At 25.8% G+C, this 17,485-nt stretch overlaps 3 protein-coding genes across 3 annotated transcripts; 2 read left to right on the forward strand and 1 right to left on the reverse strand.

Moving 5' to 3' along the window:
• The first annotated feature begins 795 nt into the window (after positions 1-795).
• On the forward strand, positions 796-5,101 carry LOC128963101 (ceramide synthase 6-like). The gene is made up of 9 exons (XM_054309574.1): positions 796-1,278; positions 1,338-1,461; positions 1,568-1,680; positions 2,368-2,425; positions 2,587-2,637; positions 2,710-2,802; positions 3,605-3,733; positions 3,809-4,072; positions 4,150-5,101. The coding sequence occupies exons 1-9, from the start codon at positions 1,109-1,111 to the stop codon at positions 4,360-4,362; spliced, it is 1,215 nt and encodes a 404-aa protein (XP_054165549.1). The 5' UTR covers positions 796-1,108; the 3' UTR covers positions 4,363-5,101.
• A 4,840-nt stretch (positions 5,102-9,941) lies between these two features.
• On the forward strand, positions 9,942-11,808 carry LOC128963104 (UPF0047 protein YjbQ-like). The gene is made up of 5 exons (XM_054309577.1): positions 9,942-10,822; positions 10,902-10,936; positions 11,009-11,068; positions 11,147-11,203; positions 11,272-11,808. Exons 1-5 carry the CDS (start codon positions 10,486-10,488, stop codon positions 11,425-11,427), a joined length of 645 nt encoding a protein of 214 aa, XP_054165552.1. The 5' UTR covers positions 9,942-10,485; the 3' UTR covers positions 11,428-11,808.
• A 3,941-nt stretch (positions 11,809-15,749) lies between these two features.
• Positions 15,750-17,416, reverse strand: LOC128963100 (microfibrillar-associated protein 1-like). Its single transcript, XM_054309573.1, has 2 exons — positions 17,139-17,416; positions 15,750-17,076 (listed from the first exon to the last, which is right to left on the reverse strand). Exons 1-2 carry the CDS (start codon positions 17,264-17,266, stop codon positions 15,771-15,773), a joined length of 1,434 nt encoding a protein of 477 aa, XP_054165548.1. The 5' UTR covers positions 17,267-17,416; the 3' UTR covers positions 15,750-15,770.
• Between the last annotated feature and the right edge of the window lie 69 nt (positions 17,417-17,485).

Consider the following 17,485-nt stretch of genomic DNA (forward strand, 5'->3'; position numbering starts at 1 on the left):
TGTAATATATGTATATACCTAATAGGTATTACCTATGTATTACATAATACATTGTAATGTATGTTCCGATATATATTCCGATATATAAATTATTATGAATCATACCATAACTGTAAAGTGGGTGTGTGTTAGTGTAGGCACCGGCATGTTATGCATTTTATGTACTAATTTAACATATTATGTCTAACCTAAATAAAATTATACTTATTTTATACTAATTATAGCTAGATTAAATTACCAATAATAATCATTGTAAAATGTTTAGTTATATTATAAACTTTGTAAAACCATTGGACAACTTATTAAATGAAACCGTTGGTAGTGTCGGTTAACTGCATACTCCCCGTCCACTCAATTTAATAGGACAACTGAGAGCTATTTACTCACTAACTCAATGTTTCACATATATTAATGACTTGTAAGTGTGTTGTGAGGTGTGTGTGTGTGTGTGTGTGTGTGTGTGTGTGTGTGTGTGTGTGTGTGTGTGTGTGTGTGTGTGTGTGTGTGTGTGTGTGTGTGTGTGTGTGTGTGTGTGTGTGTGTGTGTGTGTGTGTGTGTGTGTGTGTGTGTGTGTGTGTGTGTGTGTGTGTGTGTGTGTGTGTGTGTGTGTGTGTGTGTGTGTGTGTGTGTGTGTGTGTGTATGTGTGTGTGTGTGTGTATGTGTGTGTGTGTGTGTGTATGTGCTGTGTGTTTGCGCAAGCATTTCAACAATACATTGAATGCATTATTCAATACATTAATTATTATACGAAAAGGAAATATTCATTTGAAATACATATAGAGGTCTCTGACTAATAGTGAGAGAGAGTGAGAGTCAGTCTAATACACAACAGTCTAATCAAGTATTCATTACTGACTTGAAGTTAGAATACATTTGATATGCAATAGAAAAAAGTGTTTTATTTATGTGTTATTATTATTATAGACTGTAATAGTCATTGAAATTAATTGATTCAATGAAACACAAGTCATTAAAATATTAAAAAACAATAATTTAATTATTAATTGATTTAAAAACGACAACAAATTAAAGAAATCATTTGAAAGACACTGTTGTGTGTGAGTGTGTGTCCATCACAAGCACCGGCATCACACCATCGGCGGCAAAATGTCCGGCACTTTGACGTCTGTTCGGCAATGGTTTTGGTCAGAGCCGGTATGGATACCACCCAACACCACATGGAGTCTCTATGAAGATAATTACCGACACTTCAATGATATCTATTATTCACTTATAACCGCTGTTTTCTTGATTGGCATCAGATTCACACTCGAGAGGTATTTTTAATCGACAATTTGTTAATCATTAATATCATAATTGTTTAACTGATCCATAGGTATATCTACGCACCGGTCGGCATATATTTAGGTTTACGGCCAACACATGGCAAGAGTCCGCCCCATAACGCCATCCTTGAACAGGCGTTTCGCGCCTCAAAAGGAAAGCTAAGTCACAAACAGGTCAGTGGTTTGATCGACACTGTTGGACATCGTTATCAATATTAAACACCAATTGGTTATAAAAACTGTTTTCAAATATTATTTTTCTTTTAAATCCTATCTTCAGATTCAAGGCTTATCCAAACAGTTGGATTGGACTGAAAGGCAGGTGCAGAGATGGGTGCGCCTAAAGACGGCATGTAATAGACCGACAGTGCTCTCCAAGTTCACTGAAAGCGCGTATGTATTGATTCAAATGATATTTTATCATTATCTCAATGGATATAAGCAATCAATTGTGGGATGTTTTGTGTGTATTTGATTTAAATCTTAGATTATTAGAGAAGTAATGACATCTCATGTTTAGATACTATTAGTAGTCACTGTTATTTGATTATAACAATAGTTGTCTACTTAATTATATCATATTTAGTACTCAAGCACTATTACAGTAGTTTTAATCAATTGTGTAATTATAATATTATTTTTTAAAAATAATATACAATTTATGAAAATACTTAGCAATATTAGTTAAATATCATGAGTCATATTTTTATTACTGCTATTTAATATCTATGTTTAGTTACCGTTATTGTTACCCATAAAATATAATTGAAAAAATAGCTCAAATAAATTTGATGATTTGTATTTTCAATTCAATATTTGTGTAAATATTGCCTACATTTGCAATCTTTAGTATCAAAGTATATCATTGAACTCAAAAGTTTTAATTTTTGATATCATTACCGATTGATATGCATTTTGCTATACATGTGACTCTATGACACCCATCCAATCAATAAAACACTTTATAAACAGTATATAAAATAGTTTATCAAAAATGTGTTTTATTTTTAAATAATATTTATATCAAACTTTTAATTGCATTTTATTATCTAATCTAATGATTTGTTAATCATGTTTCAGATGGCGATGTAATTTCTATTTTGTATCATTTGTTTATGGAGTTTATGTACTTTGGGACGTAAGTATAGTTTTATGTATAACAAAATTAATCACTTATTTTATCAAAATCACTGTAGTTGTACAGTATTTGTCTATTTTTTAATTAACAATTTATCGATTTTTATTTTTTTTTTGTTTATTTTGTTTTATGTGATTAATTACACATTTGGGACATTACAGAAGCCATGGATGTGGGACTCAATGTATTGTTTCATCGATTATCCACATCATGTAAAGTGAAACCATATAATTAATGTGGAAATAGTTTTATTTTTATTTCATTTGCTTTTATTTAATGGACAGTCCATATCAAGTGGTGAATGGTTTTACTATAACTTTGAAACAGCTTTCTATTTGGCATTACTTTTCTCGCAATTCATTGACGTTCAGAGAAAAGTTAGTAAAATTTATATTACCGTAAATTAAATTGTAAAACAAACTTTAAATTCATGGTTAGATAAAAAAAATTATTTACCGGTAATTGTATTTGAAATTATAATTGAGCAAGCTAGTTTTTATGCACAATTTTCTAAATTATTTTAGTTTAATCATTTTAAAATAGACTTAAAATACAACTTATCGGTTGTTGATTTACTATAAACTATATTAAAAATACTGTTTGAAAATTATAAATAACGGATTGAATGATATATTGTATTTTGAAATTCAAGGAACCGATTTAATAGATTTTTATTTTATTAATACTTTAATTGATATATTGAGCAAAAATTTGTTGCATTTTTAGACAAAAGAAAATTTTCCGTTACAAACCTACCGGTAATTATATTGACTAAAATTAATGAAATTAAAAATGTATATACGTATCAATATATTATATAAACTCTATATTGTAGATTTAAATTTAGACACATTTATAAAAATACATAAATTAGAGATTTATTAGTTTCGCTTACTCTTTATAAACAAGATTATACTATACATGAATTTTATGTAGATTTTAACACTTATTATGATTATTTAAATTTAATGAAATTATAATAGATTTTGTTATCTAATAAATGCTGTAAAATTATAATTTATCATTAAATACTGTAATATATAATTTTTGTTATTAGATTACCGGTAATATAAAATATAGATACCGGTAGTTAGATAATAATCTAAGACTCTAATTCATGGATATCAAGTTTGACAGATATTTTTTTTAAATTTAATATTTAAATATAATATTTGATAGGATTTTTGGGCGATGTTTATCCACCACGTGGTAAGTCTTTGTTTACTAGGCTTTTCGTGGGCCTGTAATCTGGTCAGAATCGGTACACTTGTTCTACTAATACACGACTTTGCAGACATACCTTTAGAGGTTTGAAAATTATCTATCAATTTTTAAAACCGTTTTTTTCAATTAAGTGGACTTTTTTGTTGAACATTTCTAAAGGGTGCAAAAATGATGGTTTATGTGAAGAAACAGCGTCTGGCAGACGGAATATTTGTCGTATTTACCGTTTGCTGGATTGTCTCCCGTATCGGTCTACTCCCGTACCGAATATTATATTACTCATTATATAAGGCATTGGATGTCGTGCCTATGTTTGCAGCATATTATATATTCAATGGACTTTTATGTGCCCTCCAAGCGCTTCATATTGTGTGGACCTGGTTTATAGTGAGGATAGCCATACATGCTGTCAACAATAATGGAGTGAATTATTAATATAATAATATATATTTATATTTGTAATGAATTAATTAATTTTTATTGTTTTAATGTGTTTTCAGATCAAAGATTTACGTTCTGACGATGAATCGAGTGAAGGATCACTAAAAGACTCGTCGGATGAACTGTTGAACGGAGCCATCGATGGCAGTAATGTCTTGAATAAGAACTATTCTAATGGCGGTTTGAAAACAGTCACAAATTCATCGATTAATTTAATAACAAATAATCACAATAAGAGTCAGAGACGGCATTCAAATGATGACAACTTGTGATTATTCATTTCATAGACTTTATTAATACATAAACTAAAATCATTAGCCTTTTTAAATAATTATGAAATTTATTATTTGCTTGTATTGTATATCTCTAAACATATACTGAATATTATAGTTCTCTAAATGACAAAAAGTGACCAAATTTTGGAATATTTTTGATTCTTTACTATTATTTATTGATATTTTTAAAAAACAAAACATGTTTATAAGTTTGCAATCTCGATGCCTATATTATAAGTGAGTTAAATAACGATAAAATTATAATCATATACATAATTAACTAATTAATAACTTAATGAATAGATTATATAAAATTATATTACGGTAATGTCACGAAAGCCATCTTTAATTATAAATAAGCGTTAATTTAATTAAAAAAATAAGTTAATTATCCGGCAATGTGTAAATTTTTTATTCATTTTTTAAAAATAATTGTTATTTTATTAAACTGTAAAAGTTGAAAATTACGAATATAACGATTAGTTTATATATGTGTCCGGTAATTATTTTTGTTTTTATGATRAAAATTTATTTTTTAATAATCAAAATATAATTTTACAAAAGCAATTATAAATTTGTAAAAATCTCATTTTTATAATGTATTATTACTGTACGCTGATTGATTATAATAATTTTATTATATGCATTATACTGTAAATGTTTTATGTTTATTTGTTTATTACGAAAATTTGTTTATCTAATTTATTTTCAATTAAATAAATTTAAATATAATTCATACTTTTGTTTTTCTTTGTATTAGTTTCTAATTTACCCAAATATTTCTAAAAAAATTTTATTAATTTTCTTTTTTAGTTGTAAACAAATTTTTAATATTTTGCTACGAAAACCAAATGAACTAATAAACAACACATTTTTAAATTATACTCATTGTTTAGAAATATGATCAGAAATATTAGAAATAACAATTTAATTATAAATCAAAGATACTTGAGATATATCAAAATTATATACTTAATATAAATATATTTATTTAATTCAATTCATTACTAACAATGTTTTTTTTGTATGTTTTTAAAATATTTTTTAAGATAACGGCGTGAAATGAAATAGTTTTTTATTTTCACGAACTCCTGAAAGGAGATCGTATATGAATTCTACAAGTCTGTCCGGTGTCCCACGAGTACATAGGTTCGAATCCACACTCTGCTACAATTTTTTTTGATTTTTTTTCTTTTTTCAGTTAATGAGTTCGTATGGAAATGCTTTTATAGCATTCTCAACTGGTTTAGATTATTTTCTTAAGTATCTTACATATAAACTATAATTGCATACATACATAGTTAAAATTATGTTTTTAATATAATAATATATATATATATATATATATATATGAATATATATTATAATATAATGTTATTAATAATATAATGAATTTTTAATATCGACAGTTTTCTCAAATTTTTAATACGCGCTTTTTAAAAATTACAATAATTAGAAAAATATAAAATAGCTTTGAAAAAATGTTAAAAATTTGTTTAATTTATGAGAAACATTATTATTTTAAAAAAAACATATTTTTTACATTAACTTATTAATTAACACAAAAGTTAATTTCTCGTTAGCTTTTAGTTTTTAATAAATAAATTATTATTCATTCATTTAATAAAAAATATTTTATATAAAATAATGTATCTAAACATGTTTTTCTGTATCTGTATACCATAAATATGTGTATAACTATCATATTGTATTATAGTATTATATGTTTGATAGTAAAATGCAATATTTATATAGTAATATACTATATTTTTATATGACATATTGTGTTAATATAAAATCAATGATAACTTTAATCCACGCAATCGATTGTCAGTCAATAGTATATAAACTAAATTAATAATTCAAAATCTATATTCAAAGTCTTTAATATTATTTATTGTATAATATTATGAACATTTAAAAACTAATGCAATCTTCTGTATAACATGTGTGTGTGTGTGTGTGTGTGTGTGTGTGTGTGTGTGTGTGTGTGTGTGTGTATTACATTGTATAACAATAATTCAATACATAACATATTTTAGGTAACACACAGTACAGAATGTATATCATAGATACAGAATATTCTATACTTAAGTACCATATAGTAAATATCGTATTATTGATCGGACAGTTGTCTTAATGGCTTAACATAACCAAACGGTTTTACTATTTTTTCTTTATATAACTTTTCTCATATTTATTACAAACGAAAGAATCGCTATTTTTCTATTGTCTTTCGTTATATTTATTTAACACATAATGTGTACAATATTTTCTATATTTTTCTTTATCATATTATTTATTATTGAAATATACCGTACAGTAGGGCTGTTAGATTCCGGCAAAATATATAAATGAACATTGATTTATTATATACAGTATTAAAAAATATTATGCATACAAAATTTTATATATATAAAAAATAATATAATACATTGTTTATTATTATAATTATAAAAAATAACACAACAATGTTGCTGAATTTCAATGAAATATTTATAATTATCCACTGTTTAGTTATATATATATATTAATCATTTTTTAAATAACACAATTTAATTATAAATTAATTGTAATTATTAATTTATTTATTGTTATTTATAATTTACTAAAGTAAATAAAAACATATAATATTGAAAATATGAATACATATAAATAAATACTTTAAAATAACTAAATAACAAATTTAAAGTTAAATCATATAACTGTTTGATGTGTTTTTAAAATGTTTAACAAAAACAATATATTAAATGTACTATTTTTGTGGTAAACAATTCAAGCAATTATGTAGATATTTAGTATACAATATATGTAGACAACAGTAACTAAAAATTATAAATAATAAATTAATAATTACAATTAGTTTACAATTAATTTATAATTAAATTGTTATTTAAAGTGATTAAAATAAATAAATAATTAAACAGTGGATAATTATATATACTTTGTTGAAATTCAACAACATTGTTGTGTTAATTTTTTTATAATTATAATAATAAATAATATAATATATTATTTTTTGTATATATAAAATTTTGTATGCATAATATTTTTTAATACTGTATATAATAAATCAATGTTCATTTATATATTTTGCCGGAATCTAACAGCCCTACCGTACAGTATATACAATATATTATATAAAGTAATATATTATACAATATTATATCAAATTTAATTTTGATACATACTTTATACAATAAAATTATATATAATTTACATACAAATATTAATTTATAGGGGCACTTATAATATCATTGTTATAAATTATATTAAATTATATATTATATTTATGTGCAAATGTGTGCCTAAAAAGATGCATTTTATTACAATCACTACAATAGTATACAGTATATATTGTACAATATTACTAAAAATTTATGGATTATTTAATTGTTTGAATGGAAAACCTTTATATATATATATATACAGTATATAACTGAATACTTTGGAAGTAAGACTGTATTTGACACTCAAATCAATTTATATATACTTCATATACTTATTGAAAATTACATTAACTAATAAATAATAATTTTTTAATATAGAGTTAAATATAATATTTAGAATAATTATTCATAAATTATCAATAAATTTAAAAATTTTATGATTTAAATTAGTTTAACAAATACTTTCTACAGCTTTTTCATATTTATAAATCACAATATAAAATAATGATATAGATTTCACAATATTTCACAAAATTGTACTTGTATAGTGTATATAAATAATATTTTATATAAAAATTTTATATATTATTTATATTTATATACAATATATTATACTGTAGTTTAAATTAACGGTAAGGATTCTAACAACTTTCATGTCTACTGTCTCTTTAAGATACAAACGATACACAAAACCATCAATTTATAAAATCAATTCCTAAAATGATATTCAAACAAAATTTGAAAAAATTGTTTTCTGGAATGCATATGTATGTATGTGTGTGTCTGTGTATGTGTTCCCAAAACATGTATCTATTAATTATGTATCTAATATATTATGCTTTTTATATAATTTCAATATCTCTTATTGATATAGTTTTAGAGATATAATACATGTCCGTATCCCGGAGCTGTAATATAAAAAATGTGCTAATGTTAAAACATACTTTCAATGATTCCATAGTACGAAAATTTTTTATTTTACTTGAACTTCTTTGTCTTTAAAATTTATAGACAAAAAACCTCGTCAAGCATTTTTGAAATCGATTTTATAAACTATTGGTATAAAGCAATGAATATATTTGTGATTATAAGACGAATAGATACTAAAAAAATATCATTTATACGGACTATTTTATTTTAGTAATGCATATGTCGGGTATTTTGCTATTATGTAATTATGTTAAAATTTGTTTCTGGGCAATGCTTTCTAGCATTCTCAACTTGTTTTATTTTGTTTTTATTCAATAGTACGTATAATACATGTATACGATTGCATATTAAACACTTTCAAGTTTCAACACACTGTAAGCCCTAACAATTTGCTGCTAATAATAATTTCCGCTAATTATACATCAATTTAAACATAAAAATCTTTTTATATTATTCACTGTATTTATGAATAAACTGAATATTATATTTTTGACAGAAGTTTAATCTAATAAACATAAAATTGTTATATTTTTACAAATAATACTAGAAATACAATATTAAAAAAGTTTTCTCTTTATTTTCCCCAATGTCTATACATTACATTTTATAGTTTTATTATTATTATATATTTATAGTGTTGTGAATTATTTCTAAATTAACACAAATTTTGTAAAAATAAAAAAGAGGAAAAGTTGTTATGTTATATATTTATTGTACAGCAAAATATAATTTGTAACATAAAAATATATTATACAATTTTTGTTAGACAAATATAAAAAATAAATTTATTTTATTTTATAAATATTAAGCATTAATAATATATAGATAAATGTTATCATAATTAATGAAAGTAATAAAATTAATGAAATAATTTTTTGTCGCATCAATTAAGTAATAAACAAATACTGTATAAAAACAAATATAAAAAGGTATGACTTGTTTATTATAATAATAGTTAGGGTGTCATTGGTTTATCAAAATATTTGTTTTATAAAATTTAATTATATTACAGTATATTCAATAGTTAATGATATACAGTATAGACAACAATTATAGTACAATCAAATCAATTTAGGTTATTCTAAGTCATTATTATTGTTTAATTTAAAATCAAATTTCAAAACTAATATATTGTAAATACATTTTTACAAAATTCTATATTATATATTGTAGATTACAAGATAATTAAAAAATATATTTTTTTAATTGACAGTTACAAATAGAAAAATTCTATAAAGTTAATATGGTTTATACAATATATATCATATGACCCCTGTACAATTGCCCCTGTACAATTGCCCCTGTACAATTGCCCCTGTACAATTGCCCCTGTACAATTGCCCCTGTACAATTGCCCCTGTACAATTGCCCCTGTACAATTGTCCTGTACAATATACCTTGACACTTTAACAATTGACACTTTAGCGCTGTGCCCGCAATTCGAACAAAATTCTAGTGTTGTTATGGCGACCGCGCGATCACATGACTGACTCGTCTCTCTAAATAATAATGATTTTGAGTGATATTTATCAACAAAAATCTGTATAACTAGTGATACACACAATAATAACACATCGAAACACACAAACAATCGGACCATTGATTGTGTGATATGTTTGCAACGATTCATGTGTTGAATAGTTTAAACATTTGATTGAATACATGAATCAATAGATAGGACAACACGTGTAATGCAAACATCAATCAGTGGTTACGATATATGCGACAAAATGACGGCTTTTGGTCGATAATAACAACAATAACAAGACATCCACTTGTGATCGACAATCCATTGATTTATTATTATCATTATATTAGCATTTTTCCAGAAGTAATCAATTAAATGCTCGATAAGAGTCCCGTGAATCGCGCGGACAACAAGAGTGGCCGTCAATATATTGCCACAATTGGATCAGTCATCGGGTGTGTGTTTTGTGATCACAAACGACTGAATTGATATATCGGGAAGTGTTTGACAAGTGATTTGTTTGATTGATTGTGTGTGCGATCCCTTCAACCGATGGCCTCCTCATCGCAACAGCCGTCCTCTTCAGGCCACAGCTCGTCCTCACATCAATACGCGTCCCATTCGGCTAACGCTGGCGGCCATCATTCGGGTCATAGTTCCGAAGGTCATCACTCGGGTCACTCGTCCCGAGAGTCGGTGTCATCGTCGCGCGGGTCGCGACATTCGTCCTCTTCATTATCGACTGGTATTATACGCAGTCCGACGGCTTGGTTTCAAAAGAAAGTTCACTTAAGGCCAGTACTGCGCGGATGTCATTTGGTGACCGACGAACTGACCAAACAAATACCAGAATTAAGTGAATTCCAGTGCGGGATCTGTCATATCCACAGTAAGTGTCGACACCTGAGTATCAAAAATAAGTTTTTTGTTCATATTTTTAAAATTATTTAAAATTGTTTTCTTGTTAGTAATGCACACTTCGGCGAGTCTGGCCATCAATGAAGTAATAGATTTATTATATAATACTATAGTGTTTAAACTTTTAATGAAATTTTGTGTTTTATTTATTTGCCAGAACTGGGATCCCGACGTCAGAGAAGATATGGAAATGTTTCTCTCAAGACTTATTCCTGAAGTATATTATTATTATTATTGATAACATAATTAATTTATTACCGCTAATCATCTCTATATCATTTCACGCTTTTTATAGACTACTCCTTTTAGACATTCCTGTGAAGGACCCGATGATATGCCGGCGCACATCAAAGTAAGTACACTTAGAATATTTTAATTACTATTACAGTATTTAAAATCAAATTAATTATGTAATTATAGGCTTGTTTTTTGGGCTCATCGTTGACGATACCAGTTAGTGACGGCAAACTAAACTTAGGCACGTGGCAGGGCGTATGGCTATGCGAACATCGTAACCGTGCCGGCAGTCGCAAAGTGACGGTCACTATTACGGGTGCACTCAAGCCGGGAGCGTGATAACAATTGTCCAATAAATAAATATATATATATAATACTTATATATATATAAGTGAGATCATATACATTATCGACAAACACACGACGAATTTCTAGTTAATCAGTTAAACAGCTTTTATTCAACCAAACTAATGAAAAACAGTGAAGTGATTGTAGTTACCGGTAATATCAAAATATTTTTAAAAATGGAAAAATGACATCAAATCTGTTATAAATCAAATTGTTTTTTTTTGTAAAAACTAATCATTTATTGATTATTATGTGATTCCAACTCTATTGTAAAGCGCCAACACCTCGGATACACTGTTGGTCCTAATCGTCAATTCATACTTGAATAACATAGTTTTAGAAACAAAATAATATATATTATTCATTTGATTAACAAATGATTTTATAACATTAGTTAAACATAAATTTATTGCAATTGAAATGAAATTAGTTTTAGTTATTTGTCTTATATTACACAAAAATAACACTATTTTTATTATTATTATTATTATTAATACTGTAATTAAATTACTAATTGATTTCTGGAGAATCAAACCACAAGACGTCAACAAGTTTTCGTGTCTTTACTTTTCAATTGAATCATTTTAATTGATATCAACATTCCTTCCAAATATTGCAAACAACTTAAAATTGAAGATAAGACATACTATTATTAATATATTTATTATATATAATTATAATTTATATAATTTTATTTTTAAAAAACATACACATAATTGCAATGATTATTAATGAAATTTTGTTTTGTTGTTTCTATTGCTTAATTCAAGAGAAAAATGCCATTTAATTGATGTAAATATAATAATAATTATTATTATTATTATTATAAAATCTAATTAATTAACTTCAAGACTGTAAACAATTCTTTAACACTTAAACTTAAATACTAAAAATGTAGAATCAATTGCTTATAATAACTTAATTGTTTTAATACAGTAATAATTATTAAAAATGAAAATCAAGAGTAACTGCCATTAAAAAGCAGAAATACATTCAATGATGATTTTTAAGACAATGTAAATAATATTGAATGTTTAAAAACCATTTATATGAATATATCAGGGTTAAGCAAGGTTTTKGATTTTATGGGGAAGGGTAGACTGGGGCAAAATTTACAAAATTTACAAAAAATCTTGGGGGGGGTATTGGGTGGGGTAAGATTTTTATTGCATTTTTAAACGGCAATTTTTTCAAAAATCCAAAATCAAGGGGGGGGGGGGGGGTCTAGAGAAAATTCCCTAAAAATTCCTTAAGTTCCCGAATATTCCCATGTAAATTCAATAAAATTCCCACAAGTTCCCGTATAAATTCCCGGGAAAATAGGTAAAATTTCCAAAAATATAAAAAAAAACTAAAAAAACTTAAAAATTAACAAAAATTTAAATTTTAACAAAAAATAAATATTTTTTAAAAAATTTTTTTAAAATTAATAAAAACTTAAATTTTAACAAAAAAAATAAAATAATGTATTTAAGATTTAAAAATAGTTGATAAAAGCATTAATGATACACTATGAGTTATTTTTAGTATTTTAATAATTTTTAACTTTTAACATAATTAATTTTTTAAACAATACTTAATGTTTATAGTTTGTTATATATTTTTATTTTTATACAAATACTGACTGAATACTACTTATTTAACTCAAATTTCGTTAAAGTTTAATTATATTAAGTACAAAATTGAAAATATTTTTAAATTTTTTATTTAAAATTTAAAAATTATTAATAAAAACATAAGTATTTATTGTTTTATTAACTTCTTAAACTTATATTTAAATTGTAATATGATTACTCTTTTCAACAAATAGGTAATTTTTAATTTTTTAGTTTATTTTAATTAAAATAATGTTATTTTTTGATGACTTTTAACGTTATTTTAACTATTTTTAATCAATAATTAGATTTTTATAAATATTAAAAACATAAAAACACTTACTAAAATAGTATCAACTAAAATTAAAATTTTTATAAATTTCAAAAAAATTTTCGGCGCCTTCGGCGCCGAAATTTTAGGGGGGGGGGGGGTCATTTCTCCTCGTTTTTAAGCGACAATTTTTTCAATTTGGTCAAAAAGTCTCGGGGGTAAAATCCCAATTTCTCGATCTTAGGGGGGGTATTTTGGCCTTACCCCCCCTACCCCCCTTACTTAACCCTGGAATATATATATATAAACAACTTTATAGCTACCGGTAATTTAGGGACATTAAAATTGATGGTTTAGTTGAGAATAAAACTAAACTTAAACACCAAATAAAGCAAAAGCAATGCTTTTGTTAAAACCAAATAAAAACACTGATTTGTATATAAGTTATATACACTATATTTACTACAATATAAAATATATCATTGTTTAACATCCCATTTCTATGCAATCATTATCATCATTAAGATTGATATTATAAATAGTAGATGTATTTGTCTTAATATTTATAAGACAAGTCTTGCAACAACAATAATAACAACAAAATTGTAAATTATATACTTATTTCTCTATTAATATATATATATTACTTGACAAAAATGACAAAAATATTTTGTGTTTTTAAATCACTTTTATTATTGAATATAAAAATAATTATATGCTAAATTTGCCTGTTTAGATTTTTAAATATATATATATATATATATATATACTTAATATATATATTATTTTGTAATTAATTGTATAATAAGAAACACAAAATATGTGACAAAATCACAAATATCTTTTTTGTTATAAATTGTTTATTAAGTTTAAATAATTAATTATTAACTAGAAATTGCTAGTCGTGTGTTTGATATTTGATTTTATATTATGTTTGATTTAGTTAATTGGGGTAAATATTATATTAATTAATAAAATATCATTTTGAGTTAATTATTAATAGTTATGAATGATATTATAAATAATAATAATAATATTAAACATTAGATTTGAGTGAATGAGACATTTTATTGTATAATATTAATAACTTTAATTATAAACAAATTATATAATGATTTTCAATGTATGAACTTTTTATATACACTTTTCTTTTTTCACACAAAAAATCAATATTTTGTTACAACTATAAACTTAATATTTGAATTAATTTTATTAGAAATATTTTAAATTTGAATCAAATTTTGAATTTATATTATTTCTAAAATCTAATTTTTAATTTCACTTTTTAAAACTAATTTGCATTAAATTACAATTTAAGTGATTAATGCGTTTATTTCTAATTCACACACGAATTATTTCAAGTAAAAGTTGTTTAAAACTTATTAAATTTATTGTAAAATTAAATTAACAATATTTAGACTTAACAACAAAAAATCTTTATGAAATGTAAATTAAATTATATGCTTATTATAATTATTAATTTTATTAAAACTGTTTTCTAAAAGACTTAACACTACTTTTTAAAAAATTATTTTCTATTTTGACCAATATTACAGTTTAATAAACATTGTACAATTAAAAATATAAATATAATTGATTATTGTGATTATACCCGTTACAATATAAATTAAATTTTTATATTAATATTTAACATTCATTATGAATAACAATCTGTGAAAGTTTGACTAAAATCGGAGATATTTTTAAAGTAGTGTTAAGTCCTTTAATTTCTTTTAATATAAAATTTTATATATAAATAGTTATTAACTCAAAGCTCAATATTTCATGTTTTATTTCACTCATGCATTTTACACGCATTTCAATTGATTATTAAGATTACTTTATTATTAGTTATAATTGTTTATTGATTTTATTTTTTGTTTATTATTTATATTATTGTTATATCTCTAAATAAATATTTTTGGTTTTTTTCATTGAATACAATTTAAGCAATTTGTTAATTACTGGTTAATCAATACTTATTATTTTGTATCTATAAATATAAATATGTAACTTTATATATAAATATAAAGATATATACTGTATAATCGGGATTATTCATGATATAATGTATAAAATTAAAACAAAATGTACACAATAATTATTATACCTGTATAATTTGAAATTTATATTTTATAAATACAATTGTTTGTTAAGATTATACTATTATTTAATGAATTCTATAATCTATTAAACTTATTAAACTATTGATTACTATATTATTGCAATAAAATATTAAAAATTTAAATATTAGTACAAAAAAATAATAAATAAAAGATTGAAAATTGAAGATTTTGTTTATTTATTCGATATTGTCATAAAATTAGTAAATATATACAAAAATTATCTATAATTAAAATTAATAAATTAATGTCACATAATATAACTTATATATGATTTGAAATTTTTATAAACTGATATAAAATATACAAAACAATTGAAGCATTGATTTAGCACTGATTGGGTCATCATTTCTTACGTCGCGAACCGGACGGTCGATCAAAGACCTGTCTCATACCGGCCGCGTGTTGTGAATAAAATTTCGACGATTGAGTGGTCTCTTGATTCCAGCCGCCATCGAAAGCAGTGGTGTCCTGATCGACCAAATGAGTATACTTAGTACGACCGGATCGACCAAAGTTCTTGACCTGCATGACCTGCGGCAGTACTGTTCGGTCGAAATGGTCTTCCAGTGTTGGCTGTGCGAAGTCACGTGTAAAAACTTCGTCTTCTTTATCGAGAAAGAAGACGCCTCTGTGGTAATACTTCTGAAGAAATTTGTATTTTCCTTTTTGTTGTGCATTCGTTACGACCTTCGGATTCTTCTTGAGCTCTTCCAGTCGCTCCTCTTCAGTCATATTTCTGAGTCGTTCGACTTCTTGTTGTTCCCTAACAAAAGAGTCGGATTCATCTTTATCTCTCTTAACTCTCTTTAATTCTCTCAATTTCCAGATTTCATAGGCTGTTTCATCGTCTTCATCATCAGTGAGAACACTGATAATTCCTTGTTTAATGGCTTCCTCTTCCTTCTGTTCTTCTTTTTCCAATTCTTCCCGACGAATGTCTTCTTCAATCATTTTTAATGTTTGTCTCTTTCTCTCTTCTGCCGCACGTTTTTCCATTTCTTTCTGTTGTCGTTCCCTTTGTTCTTCCTTATCCTTCTCCATAACTGTCATTCTTTCTTTTTTTCGGACAAATACCGGCTTCAGTCGCGGTCCGGTCTCATCCTCAGAATCAGTATATTCCTCATATTCTGATTCTTCTTCCTCATCGTCATCTTCATCATCATCTTTATCCAACAGCTCTACCTCTTCAATCTCTTTCCTCATTCTAATCGCTTCATGTCTTTGTTCAACATTCTCATCGTCCATCTCTTCATCATTGGACTCGTCTTCAACTTCGCGTCGACCGCGACGTCTCTTAGGTTCTTCGGTGACCTCTCTGTCCATAGCTTCAGATCCAATCTCCAATATCTGTGGTTGAAGAACATGTCGCCTCACGTGTCGTCTATCAGTTTCTTCATCGTCTTCGTCTTCAGTTTTAACACTGCGTTGAGCCAAACGACGCAATCGTCGGTCATCTGTCGGTATTAAAATATCTTCTTCTTCCATGTCTTCAGTTTTAATGTCTGATTGGAAATCCATATATTGTTGGTCTTTACGTGAATTTGCGGCCGAAATTTTGCGATAATTGGCGGTCAACTCGACATCGGATTCATCGCTCGATTCCGATTCGGAAGACATGCGACGGTCGTCATCATCGGCATAACGAGGTCTACATAAAGACAAATAAAATATTATCAAATAAGTTATAACTAAAAGATATCCGACACATACTTTCTTCCGGTGATATATCTCTGAACTTTCACCTTTTGCATCGTCCGTTCGCCCTTATCATTGGTCACGGCTACGGCACCCGCCGTCGGCAACGACTGATAGTATGTAGAGTTGTTCAATGAAGACATTATTGGTGTCCAAATTGCCACTGTTTTATGTCCTCACAGTTGTGTTAACCACTGGATCTGTTGGTTGTCTTTTTTATGGCAAACAAATAGTTGTTTTTTAATTAGTGTTTGTGTTTAACAACAACACTGTTATTGACTTCAATGTATTTGTTATACACTAGAGGTCTCCCATTGTTTGGTTAATGTATTGGTTAGTGCAATACATTTGATGAGAACCGT

The sequence above is a fragment of the Oppia nitens genome, unplaced genomic scaffold (assembly GCF_028296485.1).
Source record: "Oppia nitens isolate AA-2021 unplaced genomic scaffold, nextdenovo-longstitch-racon4-pilon3 scaffold7_pilon_pilon_pilon, whole genome shotgun sequence".
Lineage (NCBI taxonomy): Eukaryota > Metazoa > Arthropoda > Arachnida > Sarcoptiformes > Oppiidae > Oppia > Oppia nitens.